The sequence below is a fragment of the Rhinolophus hipposideros genome (genome assembly GCF_964194185.1).
Source record: "Rhinolophus hipposideros genome assembly, chromosome: 1".
Lineage (NCBI taxonomy): Eukaryota > Metazoa > Chordata > Mammalia > Chiroptera > Rhinolophidae > Rhinolophus > Rhinolophus hipposideros.
Window position 1 is genome coordinate 20,744,186 of NC_138047.1, and position 24,441 is coordinate 20,768,626.

At 46.1% G+C, this 24,441-nt stretch overlaps 1 protein-coding gene across 1 annotated transcript in view; it reads left to right on the plus strand.

Moving 5' to 3' along the window:
• The window catches only part of FAM171A1 (family with sequence similarity 171 member A1), a 119,377-nt gene that overhangs the window by 67,560 nt on the left and 27,376 nt on the right, over nucleotides 1-24,441 (plus strand). Inside the window, exons 2-5 of the mRNA XM_081056894.1 lie at nucleotides 297-524; nucleotides 6,035-6,127; nucleotides 17,616-17,774; nucleotides 22,027-22,203. Coding sequence (XP_080913020.1) covers nucleotides 297-524; nucleotides 6,035-6,127; nucleotides 17,616-17,774; nucleotides 22,027-22,203 — 657 coding nt within the window. The remainder of the gene's footprint in view (nucleotides 1-296; nucleotides 525-6,034; nucleotides 6,128-17,615; nucleotides 17,775-22,026; nucleotides 22,204-24,441) is intronic.

Sequence of the window (24,441 nt, forward strand, 5' to 3'; positions counted from 1 at the left end):
AATGTCTTAAAGGGATAGGATTTTTATGTCAGTTATTTATTGGTACGAGCAGGGTGGAAGGAAGAGAAAGCAGCTTACGAGGATCATTGGTTTTGAACAAAATAGGAAACCGTGTAAACTAAAACAGGACCTCTAAGAAGAAAATTTTCCCCAGTTAAAATGACTCATCTTTTGGACGTAGATCTAGGTTTCCTTATCATATCGCACTTTCCACCTCCTATGGCAGTTACAGCGGAATCGCTGTTGAAGTCGCCCAGTTAACAGCTGTTGTTCTGTGTTGCTCTTTCCTCATCCAGAGGTTACGCTGAAGGTTCACATCAGTGACGCCAGCACCCATCAGCCTGTGCCGGATGCACTCATTGAGATTTTCACCAACCAGGTCTCCATCGCTTCTGGCAGCTCGGGAACAGATGGCGTCGCCTTCATCAAGTTCCAGTATAAGCTGGGAAGCCAGTTGATCGTCACCGCCACGAAGCACGCCTACGTGCCAAACTCTGCCCCGTGGAAGCCGATCCGATTGCCAGGTAAGATGGTCTTAACCTTTCTGTGAGATGAGCTCATGGTCCAGCTAGTGATGGAGCCTCACCCAGAAGCCATTTTGAAAGTGGAAGTCAGACAGGAAAATATTTATTGAGTCTCTACTTTACCTGTGAGGCCCCTTATGTGGAGAAAAGGCGGGATCACGTATGAAGCTGGTTGGGGCTCCACCATGTTAAACTCACACCATGGGCTTAAAGCCCTGCAGTGTCTTCTGCTCACTTCCGCAGCGTTCCATCCTGTGCCTTATTGATTATTACTAGCCAGATGAATGGGCCAGTGCTCTGGCATGGAGATTCCTCACTCTGCTTCCTGGGCTTTAGGGCAAAGCAGGCCAAAGACGAGGGGATTCATGGTGAGACTGTCCTTCTCTTTGCCGCCTCTTACCTGCCAAGGGAAGGACACTCCTGTGTGTTTCCTCTGCCCTCAGTACTCTCCTTCACTTCAGGTTCTCCTGCTCCCCAAACATGTGGATCATCAAACAATGCACAGATTCACAGACACTAGCCAGGTGTCATACAATTGAACTCAGTTCTGACACTATCTGGAGACAGTGTCAGGTCCCATAGGCCAAGTGCTCAGTCCCACAAGACTGCCCCTGCGCCCCCACCCCAATTCAGATGCCAATCGCAAGTCCAGGTTGTCACCTGTGATTCTGACTGACCCGCTATAGGTCAGAGGTTCCCACGACCTTCTCCTGGGGGTCAGTTAATTTGCTGCAGTGGTTTGTAGAACTCAGAGAAACAGTTTACTTACTAGATTACCAATTTATTAGAAAGGCAATTAAAGAAACAGTCAGCTGGAAGAGATGCCTAGGGCAAGATATGTGGGAAGGGGCACAGAACTCTCATACCCTCCAGGTGTGCCATCTTCCCACCACCTCCACATGTTCACTAACCCAGAAGTTCTCCAAGCCCCATGCTTTGGGGGGTTTATGGAGGCTTCATTACAGAGCCATGATTGATTAAATCATTGGCCATTGGTAATTGGTTCAACTTCCAACCCCTGTCCTCTTCCTAGAGGTCAGGGTGGGGCTGAAAGTTCCAATGCTCTTATCACATGGTTGGTTCACCTGGCACCCAGCCCCCTCCTTAGGTTGTCTAGGGGCTTTTCAAAAACCACTATATTCACATAAACTTGAGCATGCTTGAAAGGGTGCTTATTATACATAACAAAAGACACCTTTATTGCTCTCATCAAACTGAGGAAATTCCAAAGATTTTAGGGGCTTTGTACCAGAAATGGGGGCCAACACCAAATACATCTTTCTTATTTTAAATCACAGTATCATTTTGCCACTCAGCACTTCAGAGTAGTCGGTCCACCTCAAGTGGCAGGACGGTGCCCGACAGGTTCAGCTGGGGATGAGGTCGGTGGGGAGCAGCAGTTAGGTCTCTTCTGGCCTCTCCCCTAACGCTCCATCTACTGCCTGAATCACATTACATGTTGGCAGCGTTAGGTGAGCAACAAGGATGGGCTGACAGTTGGCGGGAGATGCCGAAAACCAGGGTGGGTTTTGAAAACCAACTGACCTGGGTTCTGGCTCCAAGTCTGTGCTTGAGCCCCTTTAGCTTTGATGCCAATCTCTGTAAAATGAGCTAATCCCACCTCCTAGAGAGTTATTCTGTTCAAAAAGCCGTGAACATATATAAACTAACTTACACTGCTTACAACACAGTAGGTGCTTAATAAATACGTATATAGCACCCAGCACAGTGCCTGGTGAAACACCAATGTCATTGCTCATCTCCACGCCACAGCACACCAGACACACTCCATCAGGGTCACTGCTGCCCCGGGACACACAGGAGCAAAGCATGGCTGGACCTGTCTCATCAAGCCCTAATGTCCACCCTCATTCACAAAGTTCTCTTTAGTTCAACTTACAGTTATTAAGTACCTACTGTGTGCCAGGCACTGCCCAGGGCACAAAGAAGACAGCTCTAGAAACACAGAACTTACCCGTAGGAAGTTTATAATTTAGTTGTGAAGTCAGCCACCGAAACCATTTCTGTCGAAGAGAATAAACATTGATACATAGATGTGTATATGTAGGTAGGGGCTGCTGGGGAGGGACGTTAACCAGCCTAGATGAGTGAATGAAGGCTTATGGGAGGAGGTGAGAGGGGAGCTGAGTCTTGAGAATGACTAGGTAGTAGCTTCAGAAGGTTCTTATAAAAACTTAGATTCCAGGACTCAACTATTGAACTGTTGATTCAGGAATCTACATTTTAACAAGCAACTCCTACAGTCTTCCCAAACCCCAGATACTTATGGATAAAAGTGTTCACTACAGGTTGAGACCACTGCTTTGTGAACTATGAAAAGTAGATTCGACAGAGTTATAACTTAAGAGATCATTTAGGAAAGGTTTAGAGAAAAGGGGACAAACCTGAGAAATATTTAGCAGGCCAAACTCCATAGAGCCTTGAGAAATGGAGGGAGAGAGGGAAGGGAAGGGACAAATTAGAATAAATGTCAGTTGAATCCTAGGGTTCTGGCTGATGAGTGAGTGGATAGAGCAGTTGGGGAGGTGGGGTTCGGAAACTTGCTGCACGCAGTGTGGTTCCCTAAAGTTGACTGAATTGATTCAGTTGGTTAAAAGAAACCCCCTTCCTCCCTCCCTGTATGCGTCCCTCTCCCTAAGCTTGGACTCAGGCAAGACGCATGTCGGTGGTAGTGGAGGTGGCGGGGAGATGGGAGGAAAGGATGAGTGTTGGGGTCAGCATTGATGAGGAAGTTAGCTTAGCGCTGATTGGATTTGAACTGCCTCTGGGAGGCCACGTGTGTTCGGCTTTTAGTTTGAAATGAGTTTGGAACTCAAGGCGTTTGGAGGTAGAGGTGTAATTTGGGGTCTTTAGCAGTATTGTGGTGAGAGTCAAAACCATGAGACCACCCAAAGAGTGGAGGGGAGTGGCTCACATGCGTGACTTGATAGCGCCTCAATTCCCCCAACCTGGTGTGGATTTTTCTGCCAGCTTTGAACCCCTAAGATGAATTGTTTAAAAAACAAATTTTTTTGTTTTTGTTTTTGTATTTGGAATATAATTCATATACCGTAAAATTCACCATTTTGAAGTGTGCAGTTCACAAGGTTGTATAACCACCACCCCTGTCTAATCCCAGAATATTTTCTTCACCCTCAAAAATGCTCGTACCCATTAGCATCAACTTGCTATTTCCCACTCCCTCCCGATCCCGGCAACCACTGATCTCCCTTCTGCCTCTATGAACACTGCAGATAAATGGCATCCCATAATACGTGTCCTTTTGGGTTGGCATCTTTCACTTAGCGTAATGTTTTCAAGGTCCATTCATGCTGTAGCCTGAATCAGCACTTCATTCCTTTTTATGGGTGAACAATATTCCATTGTGTAGCCAGAACACATTCTGTTTTTCTTTTCATCAGTTGACGGATACTGGGTTGTTTCCACATTGGGGCTATTATGACTAATGCTGCTCTGGGCATTCATACATAAGTTTTTGTGGGAACATATATTCTCAGTTCCCTTGAGTATATACCTAGAAGTGGAGTTGCCAGCACACATGGTAAACTGTTTAATCGTTGGAGGTACTGCCAGGCTGCTTTCTACAGTGCCAGGGTACCTTCTTGGCTTTCTTATGGCACTTGCCACATTCTGCTTGTCCTACAGCACTTTGCTGTGTGTCCTCATCCCCTTCTAATGTACAACCTTTGAGGGCACACTCTGCCTCCAGCGTTGATCTATTCCACAAATCTAGCCCTGGGCCTTGTAGATAGTGGCAGCTGACTAAATTGACTGCGTAGAGGGTCATGTTCCAGGCCAGCTCACTGGTGCCCTCGGGCACTGTTAGTTAAGAGCCGTCAGTGCTAAGGAATTGATATTCTTACTACTTGATGTTTCTGGTTCCTAATAGTTTCCCAGGAAGTCACTTTACCTTCCTAGGACTCACTTTTCTCCTCTTTAAACTTAGAGGTTTGGCCTTTGAATTTGAGTCCACAGAGCATGGTGGCTGAGGACAGACTCAGCTGTGGGATCTTGGACACGTTGATTCCTTATCCATAAACCTGTTTGCTTACTTGTCAGAGGGGCCTGTTAATAATACATACATTTCATAGAGTTGTTTTGTAATTTAAATAAATTACCCAAATTAAAGCACTTAGAATAATGTCTGACATGTTAGGAAGGGTTCACTAATGTCAGTGATTATTATTATTCCATAATATTTTTATTGGCTTTCTCATAAATTCATGTTTTACCCAGAAACTTCTAATCTTTGTGAATTTTTTAATTGGAAGTACAGGAGGTACTTAAGCCAGTATTTTAAAATAGCACAAGTTCTGTCATCTTATTAGTTTCCAGAACGGCGGAGTTGGGGGGAGGATATTCTTTTACCATCAGGCACACAATACCCTAAGCACATATTTTTGAAGTCTTTCTTAATGTTAACATGTAATGTTATATATTTACATTTTTATAGTGTGTAATTATAACTTTTAGTATATTCCTATGTGAAGAGGTTCAGATGCTTTACTCGTACTAGAAACTTTTACTGAATAAAAATAGTTGACAATTGCAGGATAAGCCGTTTTTATATGAGCGATTGTAGTACGCCTGTGACATGTTGAAAGTCTGGCTAATCATGCTTCAAGGAAAAACCGTTTTTCTCTACTCGCCCTTCTAACACCAAATGAGTGGGGTTTTCTCTTCTCAAATCAATCAATTCTCCAACTCCGGACACCTTCTCGATGCCCTACAATTCAGTTCAGCTCCAACAGTACCTCCCCGGAGTTAGCGCAGACCCCAAAGGTAAGCCGCAGTCCACAGGGACTTCGGACATAAGTCCCAGGTTGTCTCCTGTACTTCTGACCGACTGGCTATAAATCGGGTTTCCATGACCTTACCTCAGGTTTCATAATTGGCTATAATGGTTCACAGAACTCAGCAAAACGTGTAACTTACATTTGCCAGTTTATTATAAAGGATATTGTAAAGGGCCCAGATAAACAGCCAGATGAAGAAGCCCATGGGGTGAGGTCTTGAAGCGACCTGATCGCAGGTGCTTCTGTCCCTGTGGAGCTGGCGTATACCACCCTCCTGGCATGTAGATGTGTTCACCAACCCAGAAGGGTTGGGATTTTCATGGAGGCCTCATCACACAGGCATGATCGATCATTAATTCAATCTCCAGCCCCTCTCCCATTCCTAGAGGATGGGAGGTGAGGCTGAAAGCCAAGCTTCTAATCATGGTGACCAAACCCTATCCAGGAGCCCACCCAGAGTCATCCCCTTGGACCAAAAGATGCTTCTATCACCTCCATCACTCAGAAAATTCCAAGGGATTTAGGAATTCTATGTCAGGAACTGGAGACAAAGACCAAATATATATTTCTTATTAGGTCACAGAATACAAAATCAATATTGTTGATTGATTTGAAATCAGGGAATACCAAAATTAGAGTGGGTGTTTTGACTTCAATGTCAGAATACCCTTACATCCATTTTTGTTTCCGCAGTGTTTTCTTCCCTGAGTCTTGGCCTGCTTCCGGAACGGTCTGCTACTCTGATGGTGTATGAAGATGTTGTCCAGATAGTCTCAGGATTCCAAGGTATGTGGAATATTTAAAAAGAGAGGCTAAATCATATGGTATTTGTCTTTCTCTGTCTGACTTATTTGACTTAGCATAATACCCTGTACCCATGTTGGTAAGATTTCATTCTTACAGGGATGTAAAGCACAGCATAGGGAATATACTCAATCGTATTGTAATAACGATGTATGGGGTCAGATGGGTCCTAGACTTCTCAGGCTGATCACTTTGTAAGTTGTATACATGTCTAACCACTCTGTTGTACACCTGAAGCGAATGTAAAATAATACTGAATGTCAACTACAGTTGAAAAGTAAAGTTCAGTTAAAAAAATAAAATAAGTAGCAAAAAAAAAAAAAAAGAAATGAAAAGAGAAGTGACAGTAACTTTGGGGCCGACGACTAAACTCTTGTGAGGGATGGCTTATTGTCAGGTAGTGATCGCAGCACATTTATCCACCTTTGGGGCATAATATCCATTGTCTCCATGACTGCACCATACATTGGAATTTGGGTTCAACTCAATATTGGCTGTGATCTTGTTTCTGGTTGGCCCAGCCTTTAACGGTGTGAGAGAAAAGAAGGGGCTCCACCGTTCTGTCCATACCACATCTTTCTCTTCTCCAAAGGAGAGAATATTCAACTCGTGAGGTCAGAGCCGGGACCCTGCATGGGCCTCACCCACTGATCAGTGGACAGGGTTACCCTTTAAAGAATTGGAAGCATTCGAGTGTCTAGAATTTCAGTTTTGCAGGATGAAGAGGTTCTAGAGATCTGTCACACAACCATGTACGTATGCGTAACCTTCCTGAACTGCACACTTAAAAATGGTTAGGGTAGTAAATATAACGTTAGGAGTTTTTTACCCCAAAAACCACCCCCTGAAACACAAAAAAAGGAAAAAGAAGTTCATGAGCATTCGAGAGTGGCTTTTTCATCTCTCTTGTCCCCTCATTTTTTTAACCCTGTCTCTGCAGACACTCGTCAGGAAGCCTGAGGGACTTGCCCTGCATTTGGTGTTGAGGGTAGACTTGGGAATAATGCTTATGTCAAACATATTTCTGTGCTGAGGTCATTTTCTTCCACCTAAATCATGGGCCTTGAGAATGCAGTTTCCTGGCCTTTCGTGCTTCACCAGATTAGTTTTTATTTCCTTTACTCCTTTATTTTAATGCTATTTTGCACACTTTCATTCTTGACCTAACCTAACCATATGTGTGTGCCATTTGCAAATGAGGTGAAGTCATGTATTCCTTTTTTATTGAGTAGCCGTGGGAACGTGCAAGGAGGAGCAGAACATGCAGCCACTGCTCTTAGGAGATGTGTGTGCAGAGAAAATAAGGAGAAGCATCTAGCAGCATATGTGGCTTCAGTTGGGAAGAGGGAACAGGAATGGAAACATAGATGTTCATGTCATCTGCAGAGTGAAAACACTAAGTTATCATCTTCCTTCTGCCTCGAAGACAGCAGAGCTAGACTGACGCCTCTGCCTTCTTTCACATTAGAGCCACACCGTGGCCTGAGCCTGTTGGCCGTGGTACCTCCAATTTTTCTTTGATAACCTTTGCTATTATTGTTTCTCAACTAAAAGATAATGGTTTTCTTTTTCCCCAGTTTTATTGTGATATCATTGACAGCCCCCACTGTATTAGTTTTAGGTGTACAACATAGTGATGTGATCTCTGTATGTCCTATGAAAGGATCACCGTGGCAGGTTCAGTTTAACATAGTTGCAAATTGTTTTCTTATGATGAGAACTTTTAAGATCTACTATCTTAGCAACTTTCAAATATACAATACAGTATTATTAACTTAGTCTCCATGCTGCACATGACAGCCCCAGAACTTACTCATCTTCAACTGGAAGTTTGTACCGTTTGACTACTTTCACCCATTTTGCACCCCACCCCGCCCCTCCACCTCTGTTACCTAGTGGTCTGTTCTCGATAGCTATGAGTTTGGTTTTTCTAGACTCTACGTATAAGCGAGATCACACAGGGTTTGTCTTTGTCTGTCTGACTTATTTTACTTCTCATAATGTGCTCAGAGCCCCTCCATAATGTCACAAATGGCAGGATCTGCTTTTTATGGCTGAATGCTATTCCATTTTATATACGTACCACATTTTCTTTCTCTGTTCATCCTTTGATGGACCCTCAGGTTGTTTCCATGTCTTGGCTACTGTGAGTAATGAACATGGGGGTGTGATCATGGTTTTTTCTTTTTTTTTTTTGGAATGAGGGAAAAATTTTGCTTCCTTCTCATGTTCTTCACTAAAACAGGAACTATTCGTCTCTTGCCATCATTTTCCACTGGGAACAAAAGACTGGCAGTTGTAATTAACGTCTCTGCTACAGACAAGCTACGCTTACCCATTTTTTTCCGAGTATAGGAGCTCTTTCCTGTGTCTTCCCAGGAGATGTGAGTCATGCTGGTGGCTTGCCCTTCAGCCTCAGCTGACAACGGGCTTTTGCCAAATGAACCCAACTCAGAAGCAACCAGTCCATAGTCTGGCCAGGGGCTGGGACCCGGTTGGGAGAGAAAAGAGCAGCCATCATCTCTTCTGTCTCTCTTCCTTTTCCTGGGATTGAACTGAGAACCTAGAAGAGGTGAGAAGCTCAGCTGAGTGGTCCTGGGGTGCAGTGGTTCAACGACCATGCCAGGCCACCCACGAGCCCAAGTGAGAAGGGAACAGAAAGTATGAGTAAGAAAAGGGAGCCAGTTGGTAGCAGCAGGTCAGAGAGAAGCAGACGGGGGATTAATGCCATCATGTCAGTGACACAGCCTGTGAGTGAAATCCACAAAGTCCTGCTCATCGTCCCAGCGCTGGCCGAGCCCAGAACCAGGCCCTCCTGCACCTTCCATCCCTCTGGCTCCCACCCTTGGATCCCACATGTCTCTTATCTCCCGGATTGCCCCCGATGCCCTTCTCAGTGACCAGAAGAGTGGGTTCAGACAACCCTCCAGCGGGGGGCTTCTGTATCTTATTAAGATAGATCCCTTTCTGCCATCCTTGGTGCTATAATATCTTACCTCCCTAGCTAAAATTTAAAACCTGAAGGGCAAGGGGTGTGGCCTTGTCATCGTAGCACCCGCAGGGCCTGACCCCACTCCTGCCTTATGATAGGTACCCAATGAGCAATTTACTGAATGATTGAGGAAATAAGCATTTTTGAAAACAGCCAAATCTCACTGCTTTTTGCACTCTCTACCTAGATTATTCATGGCACGACCAGTTGTTTTCTTTGTGGTGGCTGCTCGTACAAGTACAGTTCACATGTAGACACACGCACAATCTGAGCACTTGCTTAGCTCTTTCCCTCTCTAAGGAGCAAGGAGTTTGGTCACCTCATAAGCCCAAGGACATAAATCAGTCAGGTAGTTTTGGTGACAGTTAATGTATTCAGTCTCATGTATCACTCCCTCCTGTATATAACCAGAAACTGAGAACCTTTTCTCCCTTTCTAAAAATCTCATCCATTCCACGTTTTGAAAATTACAGGAATTTTGTGAATTTTGTAACTTAATCCTACTTTATGGGTTGGATTCTTGTTCGCTGTGCTTTTTCTTGTTTCAGTCAAGGTGAGACTGCCAAGGATAATACTGGACGATTTTGTTTCAAGTTCTCTTACCAGTTGGAAGGAAAGCTATCTGTATGTAGGTCAGTTTTGGTCTTTGCAGTTCTGTTCTATAAAACCAATATAAAACTGAATTTATGAATGATACATTAAATTTTTATTCTCAAACTGGTCAAATGTAGGTGAATATTTTCGTTAATGGATTCAGAGGAGAGGGGGGAAAAAGGAATTCCCGCCTGATGAGAAATGGAAGTACTGTAAGCCATTTGAATTTTTAGTGTGTTGCTCAGATGGCATAATATTGTCAAACTCTCCTGAGAAACAGAGGAGGTTGTGTGGAGCAGTTCCGTGGTGAAGCTTTGCACACGTTCTGTGCGTCGTTTTAGATGCCCTACCTTTGGGTTTCTTTGACACGAACATCAAAGATTTGAATGAAGGCCACGGGGTAGGAAATGGAGACCACATAGGAGGGAACAGAGCCCGTAATTCTCATTAGTCAGATGCCTAATGTTTCCGTTGAAATTTTTGTTTTGAAATGTTTACAACTAAATTGAATAAACTCATGATTAATGGGAGTTTTCCTTAAAAAATAAAAAGGCTGCCCACCTGTTTTCTTCTCTGTATGTATGGAATCTGAATGTTGACCATACACACCCTGAAATTCTTCTCCCATCAGACTAGGATTAGGTAGACGCCTTCAGACATACGAGGTCATAATAAATGCATGTTTCCAGGGGAAGTGGCCTTAGTGGTCAATGATCCTTTCATATTAAAAAGTAAGGAAATCTGTGTGGTTATGGATGGCATGGCTTTGTAAAGAAAGCCTGGAGCAGTCATATGATGACAGGGTGGTGAAGGGGAAGGGCCTTGGTTACCTGCAGGGACTTTTCCCCAAAGAGGCTGTATCTGAAAATGCACAGGTTGTTGCAAAACACTTGCAGATTGCTTATAGACTTTGCAGTGATTGTGGAGAGAACACCTGCGAATTGTTTTAGAAGAATCATTTCCTCTGGGTGTGTTTTGGACTTTGCCGAGGAATACATTCACGCTGGGACCTTGTGGGGAGGCGTTAGGTGGTGATGCCAACATTTAAACCTCAAGGTGGTTAATTATAAGGTGTGAATGAAAGCTGGAGTTGGTGGAATGCTGGGAACTAGACAGGGGGGATTAGAGCCAGCCTGCAGCTGTGGCTCCCAAAGCGTCTTGCAGACCTTCATGCTATCTCAGGAGAAATGGGCATGTTGTCCACTCAGAATGTGATGATGGTAAATAAGAAGGTGCCATAAAGATGCCCCGGGCAGCGCCTGGCCACACTGTGCTCAGGCCAAACTGGCACACCCCAAATCAGTGGTCTCCATCTGCTGGGTATCTTCCTGCTCTCTTTACTGCCCCCTAGACGTCCCTTCTGTTCCCCAGGGCAGCTGCTGTAAGTCTCTCGCACCACCTGTTTCATCCCCTCCCCACTTTGTACCCTGCCTCTTAGCAATGACCTTGCCAGTTGTTCACAGGGAAAGATGCCTTCGGTGGCTTTCCTTCTGCCCTCTTTTTAAGCGGACACCGTGACATTCCTACCTGGGGTTCCTGCCCCCACCGTGCGCCCCTTCTCATTCACGCTGGATCCTGTCCTTATCTCCTCCTCTCACACCTCCCTCCACATGTGCTGAATCTGTCATCTTTCTTTCTAGTTCTTTCTCGGCTCCCCAAATTGTGAGGTCTGCCATTGCAAGAGAAACCCTCCTTAATCCCTATTTCTTCTTCCAGTTTCCTCATTTCCCCTCCCCACCCAAACTTTGGAGAGGTCTGCCCTCAGCAACGCACTGCTGTAGCTCCCTTTTGCGTTGCCTCCGTTATTTAGAAATTTCTCATGCTGAGGGCAGCAGGGGCCAAATTTCCAGCTGCGGGGGCTGCTTTCTGGTCCTCGTCCTGCCTGACTTCTCAGCTCTGTAAACTACCCCTTCCTTCCTGTCGAATCTCTCTGCTTCCTCATGGACTCCCACCGCCCATCTCTTCTTCGTGGTTCCTCAGTCTCCTTCCCAGGTTCTTCCTGTCCTGCCTCTCTCTTATTCCAACAACGGCCTTCACCTCCAGCCACCTCTTCTGTTTCGATCCCTAAGGCCACTGTCTGTTTTTGGAACTCTATCATTTCTCACTTGACCTTCCTAGCTGATCACACTGACTCTCTCCACCTATGGCCATTCCCCACCTGGCTATCAAACTGGGTAAAAACAAGTGGGGTCATCTTGTTCCCATACCAGTAACCCCCGGAGACTCTCCCCTGCCGGCCACCTCAAGTCCAGACTCTTGAGTGACCGGGATGTCCCGGGCCCTTCCCATGCCCCTCCTTTGCCCCGGGGCCCCACGCAGCCTGTACTTGGCTCTCACAGAAGTCCTCAGGCTTCCAGACACACGACATCTGCTTTCAGATGTGCGGTCTCTTCCATCTGCCTCCGTACGGTCTCAGACACAGCTCACAGGGAGCTCCTACTGAAGTGCTTTTCTCCTGGGCAGTTGGTGGCTGGCTTTCTCTTAAAGTTTCTCCCGTACTTTTTAGCATGGCTCTCTCATGTGAGCGCTGCAAACACTATGATAATTAAGCTGCTTCCAGGACTACCTTCTGTGCTCTTGAGTTCCAGATGGCAGGGCATTTGGCCTTTCCTCTTCACATCTCCATATGTGTTGTTTGCATTGGGGTACGGTGCAGTTTTGCCCTTCAGGGACATTCGGCAATGTCTGGAGGCATTTTTGGTTGTCACAGCTTGGGAGCTGCCCTGGCATCTAGTGGGTAGAGGCCAGCGATGCTGTTGGACATGCTGCAATGCACAGGACAGCCCTGTCCCCCAACAGAGAACCACCTGGCCCGAAACGTTAATAGCGCCGAGACTGAGGAACCCTGACCTTGTCAGAATTGAGACAGACCTTTACTAGGACATAGCGCCTTGCCCGGTATAACTCGGCTGTACATCCAATTCTATGACCTTTGTAGAGGGCAAACTATCTACAGACACGGTGTCCTGTGTTTCACACAATAGCTGCTGTTAAGGATCTTTGGTCTAAAAGAGGAGAGGAGATGGGAAATCGTTGCTTATCCTGCGCCTGGTATGTGCCAGGAGGCACCGTGAAGTATCATCCACACGTGTTCCGATCCAGCACCTCCCAATCGTGCTGTGAGACGGGCGTCAGTCATACCCACGTTAAAGATAAAGAACCCACAGCCCTGACTCACTCAACTAGAAGGTGGCAGAGGAGAGATGGAAACAGAGCTAAGAGATTCCGCCGCCCGTGTTCTCTTCTCGTGGTTCTCTGATCAGGCAGATGTATGTTTACTCATGCAAGTAAACATAATACAGGGCACAGAAAGATCAGTGCTGTCAGAGAGATACAGATAGAGCTTAGAGCTTGGGGTAGGACCAAGAAAGGCTACATAGAAGAGGCGGCATTTGGGATGGACCCCTGTGTAGAAGAGGTGGAGGATGTGCAAATAGAGGATGGGAAGAAGCTTCCGACATGGTGAAGAGCTGGGCATGTGTGTAGAAGCAGAAAGCGGTACAGTCACGCTTAGCCAGAGGATGTGAGCTGATTGATTGGCGGTAAGTGGAGCATCTCTTCTGAGGGAGGCATGGTGTACGAGGAAGGGATATGGAGGTTAGAATGAAAAGAATTCGTTTCTGCTTTTTACAAACAATTACTTTGGGCAAGTCACTTAACCTCTGTGCCTCAGTTTCCTTACCCAAAAAGGACAGAGTTCCTTCTTCATAGGATTGTTGTAAATACTAAATAACATTATATATATGAGCTTTGTGAATTCTAAAGCACTGAACTATGCCTCTCATGAGACAGGTGGAATAGTAGTTTAGGTCCACATTGATCTCTCATTGTTGCCACCGTTGTTAATTTGGGAAGTGGTGGCGACCCATGGAAGGTTTCTGGGCCACGAAAGGACTTGATCAGAGTGGAATTTTAGAACAATCATTGTGGAAGAAGATGAAAAGGGGTAGGTCTGAAGCACAGAGCCAATACGGAGGCTTTTGCAACAGTTAAAGCAAGGGGTAACATAGGGTAGTGAAGGGTAAAGGCAGAAGGGGAGGGAAAGATGATGCTGGAAATGCTGATAAGGGAAGACTGGCCAGTCCTGGCACATGAGCGAGTCTGCAGAATAACAAGGAAAATGATGGTGACGACCTGGAACCACACCTGGCTGTTGGGGGAAATGGGGTGTCGTTAACTCTGAGAGAAGGCAGATGATGATTTTAGGGTGCCCGTGGGCATCCAGGTTGGTGTCTAAAAGGCAGAGGAAATACAGACGTGGAGCTCAGCTGAGAGGCCAGAGAGGAAGGTCACAGTTGAGGTGGCGACACCAGACAGGAGTCAGGAAGGAGGGAGCCCAGAAACAGCAGAGACATCTGTGGCAGGCTTTGAGGAACTGCGTCATCGTGGTAGGAAAAGTCCTTGCAGAAGAAAAAGGGGGCGGACTCTGGAGAGAGCAAAGTTCAGGACCATGAATGCCAAGGAGGGATTCCGGGTGGGGGCGGTGAGCAGAACTGACCATTGTGAAGAGGTCAGTGAGGACGAAGGCTAAGATGTGGTCATGGGGTCTGCAGATTATACAGTCATCAGCTGACATTTCCAAGGGCAGTGTGAGTTGAGGGTCGAAGCTGCATCACTAGGGCTTGAGGAGAAGGAGAGAAGGCATTCGCTTATGGGAATACAGAGTTAAAGTCATGTTTTATTATTTTTCTAGATGAGCAAGACATGGGTGTGTGTGTTGGTTGGGGAGGAAAAGCCTTTAGGTTGTTGACGGAGGCAAAAATAGTTGGCTGAGCCAAGTCTTGCAATACAACAAGTAAAAGTTAGGATACTTGGGTTGCCCTCAGAGGAGAGCAGGGACAGAAGAGAAAAGGGAAGAACACTTTTAAAGTGCAGAGAAAGGATATGGTGGCCCCAGGATTGTCAGTAGAGTAGGATCTGAGCATGCTTGGTTGGTGGCGGAGCCCTAAGTTTGAGAAGAGCAGAGGAAGTTTGAAACAGCTGCGGTGGGGAATGTGGGAGAGAGGCTTCCAGCAAAGACCAACACACTGTCCACACTCTATCCAGTCACCTCCCTTCCTGAAAGGTGGGGGATTTAGCAGCTTTAATACATGAAGATAGGTTTAAGGACGTAACCGCTCCCCAACCCCACACATACCCACTTTAAATTTTATTTTCACCACAGCTTAGAATAGCCTTGACCCTTAGACTCCTCACGTGTTTCCGTGGTCATTTTACCAGGAAGATGTCTTGCCTGAGCTCAGTGGGGGAGCATGTTTGGTCCTTCAGGGGACAGGTATCCAGATCCAGGTCACAGCGTGTGTCACATCAGCTGGGCCGGCCACATCCGCTTGTAGCATGGCCCTTTGGTGCTCTCCCACCCCCAGCCACAGCAGTTAGAACCAGATATCCCTTCAGGGACCAAGCTCTCCGGCACAAAACGGGAAGAGAGGCAGCAGAAAGAGAGAGGGAACAGAGGTGGGGAGAGGAGGGCATCTCCCACTGAGATGTGTGGCATGCTAGAGAATGAGAGAAGGTACGTGAGAGGCAGACAGACACAGAATTGGGACAAGATGGCCAATGGCCCCGGAGAGCTGGAGAGCAGCCTTGGTTTGTGGTGTCCAGGCCCCAGACTGGTCCCCGTAAGGCCAGCTGGGCCTTGGGTTCAGCATGACTCCTCTTCACCTTTCAGCAACCTCCCTTCTCCCTGGTCTAGTGGGAGGAGGTTTCTGTTCCTTCCAGCCAAGGGAGCCTACACGAAGATCCCAACCCTCCTATCTCACAGGGCCTTTTCCTAAGGCCTGGAAGGGTGCATGTGTCGCCCCCAGTTCCAGGGTAACCAGCCTGGACTCTGCGTTCTGCCTCGGCCCTCGTGAGGACAAATCCCTTTTTGCCCTGTTACACTTGACACGCTGAGCCGTTCTTTTCTTTGTCTTAGTGACATCTTTGTCTCCCCGCCCACTGAGTGAGAACCAGGCATCAGCAGCATTTTTAGATTGGAGCACAGTGGAGAAAGGGAAATTAAGTCTCAAAAAGTTCACTATCGCTGAGAAAAATAATACAACACAAGCAATGAACGTTGTTATGTCGTTGGGGATGAGGAGGGGAACATGCAAGGGTAGGCTTTGACTTTCCGTGTCCGAGGGCAACACAGAGAAGCAGCACAGAAGAGGCAAACAGCACGTGTAGGAGTGGAGGGAAGGGATTAGGACGTGCCACGTGCTCCTAGCCTGGGATGGAGCGCTCCTGGGAAGCGTGACGGTTTGAACTCGTTGCAAGCCACAGAGACGACAGCAGGAAGACAGCAGCATTCTAAGAAATCAGAGGAAAAGAGGACCGGACAGTGGAGAGCTGGGCGTTAAAAGGTAGAGATCCATGGATGCTGGTACATTACCAAGGTTTGTTTTAGGGGTGACGAAAGGGCACTGGGGGTCTAGATTGATGTACGTGTCCAGTTAGTGTCAGTGCAGGTGACTGAGGTTAGATAGGACTGTCGTGACTTTGGGCCGCTGGCTGGCCTGGGCCCTGAAGCTGGGCCTGTGTGTCTGGAATGGAGGACCCATCGTTTGAGCAATGTCATCAGTGATTGTTAGGGACTTGGGGAGCATCATGACCACCTCAGTTGTGTGTGGTCAAGGCAGCCTGCCCCACACATGTGTGTGGGTGGTCAGGCCATTGGGCTTCTCTCACCTCAGCTGTAGGAGGAGATGTGGGCTAGTCGATCCTCTAGCTCTAAAACTCCCTTATTCTAGAGCGCTTCTAGATAGGTGCATGCACCCACCCAGCCTCCTTAAAGGTTTCTGGTCCTGAGTGAAAAGGAACCCTGGAACAGACATAAAGACCATCAATGGGCAGGCCTGTTGGGCCAGACCACATGGATTGGAGAGAGGGAGACCCCAGCCAAGCACACGGTCTGCCTCAGCCTGGGGTAGGACACTGGATGACAGCCGTGGCAGGGCAGACCACTGTCTCTGCAGAACCACTTTATTTTAATCAGGAGAAATGTGTACTGTTGTTAATAAATGCCACAACTCCCATTTCAATGAATTTTTGACTTCATGATGTTTTGCTGGATTTGTGCAAAAGGACTGAGCACCTTTACGTCTTGTGACTGTTGCCACAGCATTAGGTGAAAACAAGTTTAGGTTTTACAATGAAAACAACATGCAGAGCAAAGTCAAACGGCGGATGACGTCACAAGTCAGAGTGGGGCCAGTCGGCTCAGCCGTCCTTCTGCACAAAGGAGTAGGGTTTGCTGAAGGGAACAGCCCTGCACATCATTGCAAGTCTCGTGATAAAACCCGCCACATAACCTCCTACAAGTAGGATACACCCCTCAGAACCGACTGGAGGCCAGCCACATGGCAGCTTCTGCAGGAAGAAAAGGGTTCGCTACTGTTGGACTCTTGTTTGCAGCTCTTGTCCAGGCTGCACATTTGATCCACTGGGTCCGCGTCAGTTGGGTCTGTGGAGCTTAACCACATAGAGAAGGATGTGCTGCAACAGTGTCCAAGGGGCTCTCCTGCCTTGTTGGTGTAAAGAGATTGCCATCTACTTGTTTCACTCACATGGACTTTGCTTCCCCAAATGTTACCCCTATCCATAGGCAAATGCTGTGCAGTGAAAAGACTGCCCACAAAGAGCATTTGGGAAGCTTTTTGTTAAAAACCTAAATAACATCCTGTGTCAAAACAAATGTGACAATGGGCTATTATTCCTATCCCTATAATAGCCCCTTGTCCATCTCTGTGTCCTGTGTGAATGGGGGATGGGAGGAGATGTGGGGAGGGCTGGGTGCTGGGGCAGGGGAGCCTTGCCGAAAACTTAGAGAAGCACCTCCTGGTTTTGCATCTTCTAAAAACAAACTGCTCCTTGGGGGGGTAACGCAGAGGTTAATTTCTGCAGGTGCTCGGCCGCAGCCGCGTGTTCATTTCCAAAGGAGAGCTCTGCGCTTGCCTGAGAACACCAGCTACAGTGACCTGACGGCTTTCCTTACTGCAGCCGGCTCCCCCTCCGAGGTGGACAGTTTCCCATATTTGCGAGGATTAGATGGAAACGGAACAGGTAATTCGAGTCTCTTCTCTTTTGTGTTTGAATCTTTATATGTGGCTGGCAGGGTTCGTCCTAAATGGGCGACCCGAAGTTGCAGAATGGGGAGCTCTTTCTACAAGTTCAAGTGCATTGAAACTGTTCTTTCAGGAATTCTGTACCACCACAGAGTTGAGTTCTAGTGACTGTCTCCTCGAGCCTTTCTGCTGGTACCAACTGCCTGAAGCACCTTTTCTGGGCTCTCCTTTGGTGGACTAAATATATTTAATTCAGAGAAGTTCCTTTTATTTTTTTCAATTGGAGTTGTATTTTTTTTTAAATGTGAAATCAGAGTTAGAGTTTTTTCTGCCCCTCTGTCCTTGGCCTTGTCCCACTTGCCCCTGGAACATGTGCAGAGAGGCATAGCCCCGCCCACCAACATGTCACAGCTGGGAGGGAAGGTAGCAGTGGGGCCGATTCGAGATGAGAATCCAGTGCTCTCCACCCCCAAAAGATAGAGAAACTAAATGCCAACAGCCAGAAAAATGTAATAAAGCCTCATCGGTAGAGATCTGAGACTCTGAGCCTCCCGCCTCCATTCATGTCCAGCAGCACCATTCCTCAGTGCTCTCGGCACTGGCACAGACTGCGGCCCTTCTGGGGACCGGAGAATGGTGGGCTCTAAAGTCCTGAGTCGTTTTCGTGTCCCCTTCTTTTCTTGGATACATTGGACTAGTCGCAACATGACTAGAAAACCAGAGGCTGTTGTGGGTTAAATCCTGATGGCTGAGGGAGTTACTGCATTTCCCAGGGACACTTTCATTGACAAGCACTTAACGGTCCCGTGCTTTAAATAAACGGATCATTCTGAAAAAGCTTTTAAACCTGAAATGTCTGATCTATTTTGCAGAATATTAATAAATGACTAGTTGCAGATCAAGGGGACCTGGTGATTTGTCATTCGCCTTTTCCCCTTGGGCAGTACCTGTTTTCGGAAATATTTCTTCTTTCTTTAATTTTTATGGGATGATGCAATGACTAGCCAGCGATTGGCCATTGGACAGATGCATGGTGGTCATCTTAAGTAAACAACATTGGGAAAAAGTGTTAACTTTTGCTTTAAATGTACAGCGCTGGGAGAAAGTCATGTTTCTGGGAACCTGATAAAGTACAATCCGAGACCACTGTGAAACCTCCACCCAACAAAATGGTACACAACTGGGAAACCCCAACTTGGAGGGACGACCTCATTGCTGGGAGCTCATTCATTTTTCTGTGCCCCATTTCCAAGAGCTCTTGAATAAGTCATGAAATCTGAGATGATGGGGAAGAACACTGAGACATAGGACTATTGATTTTAGAAGCATTTGTTTTATTTTAAAATCACTGTTATTTCAGAGGGAAGAGAGAAGGTCTTTGGAAGGTTATTTTCCACTTCTCCACCGCATTAACTGATAAGTTGGCCTAGGAAGACTTCTTGGCGTGCTGTTTGCTCATACCCACGAGGGCGTGGGGGCATGAACTCCATGTTGCACCCCAGCAGCTCATCAGCTAGGTCCCCATGTCCAGGTCACTTTGTGCAGTTTCTCTTGTGCCCTACTATTGTTTGCCTCCCGTTTTGTAAACCGCATCGAAGAGATCTCAGCTTAGAGTGAGAGCCTGGACCACATGTGCCTGTGTGAGCTGACACGTCATAGCTAGAGTTCAGTGAAGGGGATTGGAGGCCACGTGCTTCTGTTTCCTTGGAGCATCCCAAGGACAGCTGTGTTCAGTTTAGAGGGAGCTTCCAGTGGTGTAAATACAGGGGCGCAGCCAGGTGGAGGCTTCAGCCACATTCGTACTTTCCTGGCATCACTCAGGGAAGCCCCTCCACACCGTGCCTGCACAGCGTCTCACTCTCCCCTCTGGTTGCTAAGAAAGCACAGAACTGTTTTCTAGAAATTACTTCTGCTTGTAACTCCAGGAAGACGGAGAGGAGTCAGTAAAATGACTCATGGGTGAAATTTCCCTGCAGTGCAGAAAAGTCGGTAATAAAACAGAGCGCCAAGCCATACAGAACCCTAGATGCAATCTGAGCAAAACCCCTCATGTTAGAAGTGACGAACTGGAGGCCTCCGAGCACAGGCCAGTGGTGCTGCCCCTCCTCCCCCATCTTGTTGCTTTGGCCTGACACCTATCTTTATTCAGACATGACGGGGGCCAGGGTAGAACAGAAAGGAAAGACTTCTTTATACACAGAACTCAGTGTTCTGTGTAGAGTTCCAGTCTTATAACAAGGACTGGAGGGAAAACAATGTAGCCCTTCAAAGTATGAAATCTTCCCAGAGTAAAGAAAGTAGGTGGGCAGAGGGTTTGGAAGGCATTTAGTGGGGCATTGAGAAAAGAGAGGCCTCAGCAAGCAGGTAGAATGGCCTGCAGCGTCTTCAAACCAAGGACTTTTTAAAAGAACATTATATCACATGAACCTAATGCATGTTGCTTTAAATTAATGGGCCCTTTCCTGCAGGGCTGTCCTTCCTTCTGAATGTTTAGAGCTGAGCCGGTTTCTTTCCATAGACTCACTGGAAAGCACCCAGTCCAACCAACCTCCTTAGTTTTGCAGATAAGTACAGCCAACCCCCCAGGAGTGACATCACTTGCCTAAGGCCACATAAGCAGTTAGTGATGGATCTGGTGCTGGAACCCTGACTGTCTGGGCCAGGAGTGTGCAAGGTAACAGGAAGGGAGAATCGAACGGTGATGAGTGGGGACAACAGGGTTGCCACTTCTGGGAATCAGGAGGCGGAGTGAAGTAGGAGGAGAGGACGCATGACGAGTCTGGGGTGCTCTCCTACGTACTCTGCCTGCTGCTCCCCTCCTCAGGCTTCCTAGCTCAGGTTCGATGAAACAGGCAGCACGACCGAACTGAAACGTCATTTCTAAGTTGTCTATACAACGTCTCGTGAGTTCCTCAGTCTCGCCTGGTTTTAAGTTTTATCTCACCTGGAATGTGTAACAGAATCCTAGACAGGTGCATTGTGCACCTTGCTTTGCTTCTGTGTTACCTTTGGGCAGTGAGCACATTTAGGTCTCCATCCACAAGATGTTTTGACCAGAAGTAGGGTAACTTCTGGATTTGAGTTTTCTTTACCTTAAAATGAAGTGGCCAGACTAAAAGATTTAAGAACTTGAATCTGTGGACCTCTTTGGATCAAATCCTCATTTCCATGCCTTTCCCTACATTGAAAAACAGAGACAGGTATGAATGATAAAGGGTAGTGCTGTCATGAGCTATATAGAAATTGCTCTGTGAAGGGTTTACTCGTAGCTATAATTTGTTGTTGAAACTCTAAAATTGACTAGATTTGCTTTAAATGTTTAAATTTAGTTAGCTCACGTAGTGGATGTAAGTACGTAAGTAGCTTAATAAGAAATCCTATAGATTGTGTTCTAATGTAGCTTAAATTTTTTTTATCACTGCATTTTTGTCATTTTGTCAAGGAAAGATTTTAAATTATGACAGAATACATTTTATGGGATATTATATTTCACTGGGGAAAAGTTTTTGTTCTAAAATGGATAACTTATGAGTATGTGTATGAATATAATATCTCTCTCATAAGCATGCCCTAATTTATCTGTAAAGTAGGCAGGCATTAAAGCATTGGCTTGGATAAAAGGCCTCTAATGCAGAATAATTGGTATATTCAATTTCTTTTAAACAGATCAAAATAACAATGGCAGCTAAAACGACTCATAAAAAGTTTGCAATAGTGTACTTTTGGTAGTAGAAGTTAAGTAATATTTTCAGGTACTCCTTGAAGAAATTTCCTTTTTTTTCCAGCAGTCTCTAATTGCAAATATTTGGTTTCATTTTGGTAACCTGCCAAGGACTTAACACATGGAGCCCACTCTGTGTAGGAGTCCATTTCAGGGATTTCCACACACACCTACCTCCCTGTCACGTTGTAGACAATTCCTTCCTTTTGAGGCCCTTTCTGAGAGCAAAACAGTAGTTAGAATGACAACCTGAGCTTGAATCCCAGCCCTACGACCAACCCCCTCAGTCCAGCCCCCAGGACTACCCTCCCTGAGCCTCAGTTTCTTTATGTGTAAAATGGGGATTTTTACCCACCTTAGGAAGGTGCTGGTGAGGATTATGTGTGTGGTGCTTCATGCAGTCCCGGGCCCGTGGGAGGTGCGGTGCTCGGTAAATGGTCGTAGCTACTCCTGTTTTTTCAAGAGCGGTTTCCGCAGCCCCACTTAGGTTTTTGGTGTACATGTGATGGAGAATGCCTCTTGCTTCCAGGAAACAGCACCAGGTACGACCTGACCCCAGTCACAGCCCTCAGCGTCCACTTGCTCAGCAGCGATGGAACACCGGTGCTGGTGGATGGTCCCATTTATGTCACCGTGCCACTGGCCACACAGAGCAGCCTGAGGCACAACGCCTATGTCGCAGCATGGCGCTTTGACCAGAAGCTGGGTAAGCCCGAGTCCTGAGCTGACATTGGCTAACAGATTACTTAATTACTCTTTGACTTTCCTGTCAAGAGGCTTGTGCTGTGCAAGTCTCCTTTTCTTGAAGGTATTGAATCTGGTTGCTCCTACAGCATTGCGTGGTTTCTGGTGGGTAAAGCTAACTACCGTGACATTCAGGCATGTTCTATGGAGTTCTTTTTGTTTTTCTTCTTTCCTTTTCTTTTTCTTTTTTTGCACATTTAAGCTAATTTACTTGAAAAGAATCTTTAAAAGTTATTAGAGCTAAAATTGGCTCTTCTGTATCCTTTTATTCTTTAGAAGGTCATATGATCTCTCTTGGTCCTGCGGTTTTCTTTTTCTGTTTTCTGAAAAAAGAAAAACATTGCCACCATTGTACCAAAAAAAGAAAAACCACCCAAAGGAAGAAAATGAAAAGAAAACCACCACCTAGAGAAGACCACCATAGTATTTTGGATTATGTCCTTTTAGTCATTCGCTATGCACAGATGTACTCGTTATCGATTGCTGCGTAACAAATTGCCCCCAAACTCATACTCTTTAAACAGCAGTGAACACCTGTTATCTCACCGTTTGGAAGGGTCAGGAGCCCAGGCACAACCTCGCAGGGTGGTTCTGGCTCAGGGTCTCTGGCAAGGCTGCAGATCGGCTGACTGCCAGGGCTCTGTTCATCTCAAGGTTCAGCCACGGCTAGCAAGCACACTCTCCGCCTCACTCCCAGGTTGTTGGAGACTTCCACTCCTCACAGGCTGTTGGGCGTAGACTTTCCTTCCTTGCCACATGGGCCTCTCCATAGGTCTGTACACAACATGGCAGCTTGCTTCCACCAGAGTAAGTGATCCAAGAGAACATAAAAAATAAAGCTAAAAATGAAAAAAAAAAAAGCACAAGTGGGCACAATGACTGTCACAATCTTTTATAACCTAATGTCAGAGTGGTATAGCATCACTTCTTTCCATATGCTGTTGATCACACAGCCCAGTGCTTGTACAGTGCAGGGTGCAGTGCACGGGTGTGTGAACACCAGGAGGTGGGTGTCATTGGGGCCCGCTTAGAGGCCGCCTTCCACAAAATTTATGAGTAACAGGCACGGGGCCATGCGTTCTGTACCGTTCTGTATCGGCTTTAAAAAAAACTCTTTTGTCTATCATGAACATCACTCCATAGCATTAACTGTTATTCTGCAATACTAATATTAAAGAGTGCATAGTATTCCATTATATGGATATGTTCTTACAATTAGGGAAAACATTACTATTCTTACAATGCAGTGGTAATATCTTTGTAGCTGAATCTTTATGCACGGCCATGAGTATTTCCTTAGGATAAAATTTTAGAAGAAGTGGAATTGCTGGTTTAAAAATGTATAAAGTTCTAAAACTGTTAATAAATATTTCCAGATTTTTCTCCGGTAATTTTTATAGCTGACACTCATAATAACAATACGGGAGTACATGCTTACGCTTAGGATTCTGCTGGCACGTTGGTTCCTATACCACTTTGGTTCCCATCCCGTGAAAGTCAAAACTGGAAAATACCAGTTTTCAAATAACGCAATTCGAATTATTGAGAGCCTTTATATACATAATGTATTTTCAAAGAGACCTAATTCCTTGAGTAGTCAAATTATAGGAATTTATATTTGGAACTAAATGCCTGGGGTTTAGGGGTGGAGGGGTTTGTTTTGTTTTACTCTCTGAATAATTACTAACAGATTCCATAATTGTGTGGGATCCATCGATTTTACCAGATGTATTGAACTTGACGTTGTTAGATGGATTGTTCTGCCACATTAACATATCCTGCATGAAGTAAGAAGGGCACTTGGTCGTTGGTGTGTGTTCTCTGTGATTTTCTGAGGCATTGTGGTCACAGTCAGGACAAAAAGAGCCCTGGGCCTCCCAGGAGAAAGCAACTTGAAGGGAGTGTGACTGAGAGAATCTCTGAAGAGCATGGGAATTCTGACAGGAGGAAAGGACATGGATAAAGAAGAATGGAGAGAAAGTAGGAAAGAAAATGAGGAGAGCTTGCATTTTTGTATTCTGAAAACTTGGATTCTGCTACTTGTAAAACTGTAAGTCCCACCTAGGAGAATCACTTGTGCCTGTTTTCTCGTTTGTACAAGGCTGCACTTGTTAATTTTCATTGCCATGTATATTGTACCTATCTCCATGGGCCCACCCCGTTGGTCCCAAACACCCTTGTGTCAGTGCTGTGGAGAGGC